This window comes from Carlito syrichta, unplaced genomic scaffold (genome assembly GCF_000164805.1).
Source record: "Carlito syrichta isolate Samal-C Ts95f unplaced genomic scaffold, Tarsius_syrichta-2.0.1 Scaffold310501, whole genome shotgun sequence".
NCBI classification, from domain to species: domain Eukaryota; kingdom Metazoa; phylum Chordata; class Mammalia; order Primates; family Tarsiidae; genus Carlito; species Carlito syrichta.
The window spans coordinates 218,024-220,441 of NW_007254597.1; the positions used below are offsets into that span (position 1 = coordinate 218,024).

Here is a 2,418-nt window from a genome sequence, read left to right on the forward strand (position 1 = left end):
AGAGCAAGATTTCTACACAAAACTACAAAAACCACTGAAAGAAATTAGAGAAGATTTAAATAAGAAGAAATAAATCTATGTGAATGGATTGGAAATATTAATATTGTTAAGAGGGTAAAACTCCTGAAATTCAAATTCAATGTAATTCCTATCAAAACTCATGCTTTTGCCATTGTTGTTGTTGTTGCTGCTGCAGAAATTGACAAGATTATCTGTAACTTCGTTTGGAAATTCAAGAGACCCATGAAAATTGGATGACTCACATTTCCCGATTTCGAAAACTCCTGCAAAGTTATAGTGACCAAGACAATGTGGTGCTGGCATAAGGACAGACATACAAATCAAGAGATTCGAATTGCAAGTTCAAAGACACATCCTTGATTTCAACAATAATCTTTTCTTTTTTTTTGAGTCAGAGTCTCACTCTGTCACCCAGGCTAGAGTGCAGTGGCATGCTCATAGCCACCCCTGTGGGGACCTGCTGGACTCTGGCGATCCTTCCAAGTAGTTGGAACTACAGGCACCACTACCACGCCTGGCTATTTATTTATTTATTTATTTATTTGAGTTGGAGTCTCACTCATCGCCCAGACTGGCGTGCAGTGGCCGCTCCTGGCCACCGCAGCCTTGACCTGCTGGGCTCTGGCGATCCTTCCACCTCAGACTTCCGAGTAACCGGAATTAAAGGCGCGCACTACCATGCCCAGCTGATTTTTTATTTATTGTAGAGATGAGGTCTCGCCAAGTTGCCCAAGCGGGTCTCAAACCCGCGGGCTCAGGCAATCCACGCACCTCAGCCTCCAAAAGTGCTGGGATTACAGGTTGAACCACCGAGCCCGGCCAACAATAATCTTTTCAATAAGTGGCACTGGGACAACTGAATTTCCACATGCAAAAGAATGAATGAACTCTTACCTTACACCATATTACAAAGGAACTCAAAATGGATCAAAGACCTACATGTAAGAGCTAAAATTATGACATTTTATCTTTCTACTTTGCCAAAGATACACCTTTATAATGGTAAACTGGAAATATGTTTAAACTTATGGTTTTATGTGATTGAATATCATCAAAATAAGAAAGGTTGTTGGGCTTAATTATTATCATGTGTGTCTACATATCCTGTTGGTGGGCTAGCCCTGTTTGGATTAGTAATAAAAGAAAGATATAATTTATAAATGACTGCAAGCTCTATGAGTTAGCCAGGGCTGCCATAACAAAGTACTACAAAATGAGTGACTTAAACTACAGAAATTTATTGTCTGACAATTCTAGAGGCTAGAAGTCCATGATCAAGGCAAGGCATCAACAGGGTCATGCTCCCTCTGAAGGAGCTAGAAAAGATCTGTTTCAGGTTTCTCTTCTAGCTTCCGGTAATTCCTTGGGTGGTAAAAGTATAATTCCGATTGTCACATGGACTCATCCCTCTGTGTTTATCTCTGTGTCCAGATTTCCTCTTTTTATAAGGACATCAGTCACATTGGATCGGCGTCACACCCCACTCCTTGGTTTACCTTAGCTAATCATATCTGCAATGACACTATTTCCAAATAAGGTCACATTCTGAGGTACTGAGAGCCAGGATTTTAACATAAGAATTTTAGGGGGGAGAAGACACAATTCAACCCATAACACATGCTTTTTTCGTAGAACTTATTTTCTTGCCTTCATTTCAGGAAAATAATTAAACATGTCATTGTAATCAATATTTTCACATAAATTGTATTCTATTGCGTAATGGCCTAAAGAGTTAAAAAATAAAAAATGCATATGCTTATAAAATTTGCATCAATTTTATAAAAATGTAAATTAAAACAATGTAAAATATAAATATTTTTGTATTTTAAAATGTTTATTAATATTTAGAACACTTATTTAAATTTTATTAAATATTTTTATAAAGAGAAAACTATTTGAAGTGTTAATGTTCACTGCCTGTCTGGTTGCCAATGTAAAGAATTGGTAACCTACTTCACAAATTGTTACTTTTACATCTAACTTATCTATATATACATTAACAAATAATATGCAATGTTTAATATTGCAAAATGTTTTTCTCCACTATATTATTAATTTTGCATAACAAATTATCCCAACACTTAGTGATTTTATTTACTTATTTACTTTTAGATCAAAAATATAGTTTATTTAACAAGTAAATGAGAGAAAAAGAGGAGATTCACTTCCCCAAAGCAGGGAAGGTGGCCAAAGCCAGGAAGCCTGGCACCATCCACAGCTCAAAGAGTCCACATTAGAGTCCAGTAAGGCAATGGCCCCATAAATTCTTTTTTCTTTTTCTTTTTTTTTTGAGTTGGAGTCTCATCTGTTGCCCAGGCAGAGGGCAGTGGCACGCTCCTGGCCACCGCAGCCTTGACCTGCTGGGCTCTGGCGATCCTTCCGCCTCAGCCTTCCAAG

General features: G+C 37.6%; 1 protein-coding gene across 1 annotated transcript in view; it reads left to right on the forward strand.

Moving 5' to 3' along the window:
• Positions 1-943: 943 nt before the first annotated feature.
• Positions 944-2,418, forward strand: part of LOC110596568 (dolichyl-diphosphooligosaccharide--protein glycosyltransferase subunit 4-like) — a 2,996-nt gene continuing 1,521 nt past the window's right edge. The window contains exon 1 of the mRNA XM_021717720.1: positions 944-962. Within this exon, the coding sequence (XP_021573395.1) occupies positions 944-962 (19 nt within the window). The remainder of the gene's footprint in view (positions 963-2,418) is intronic.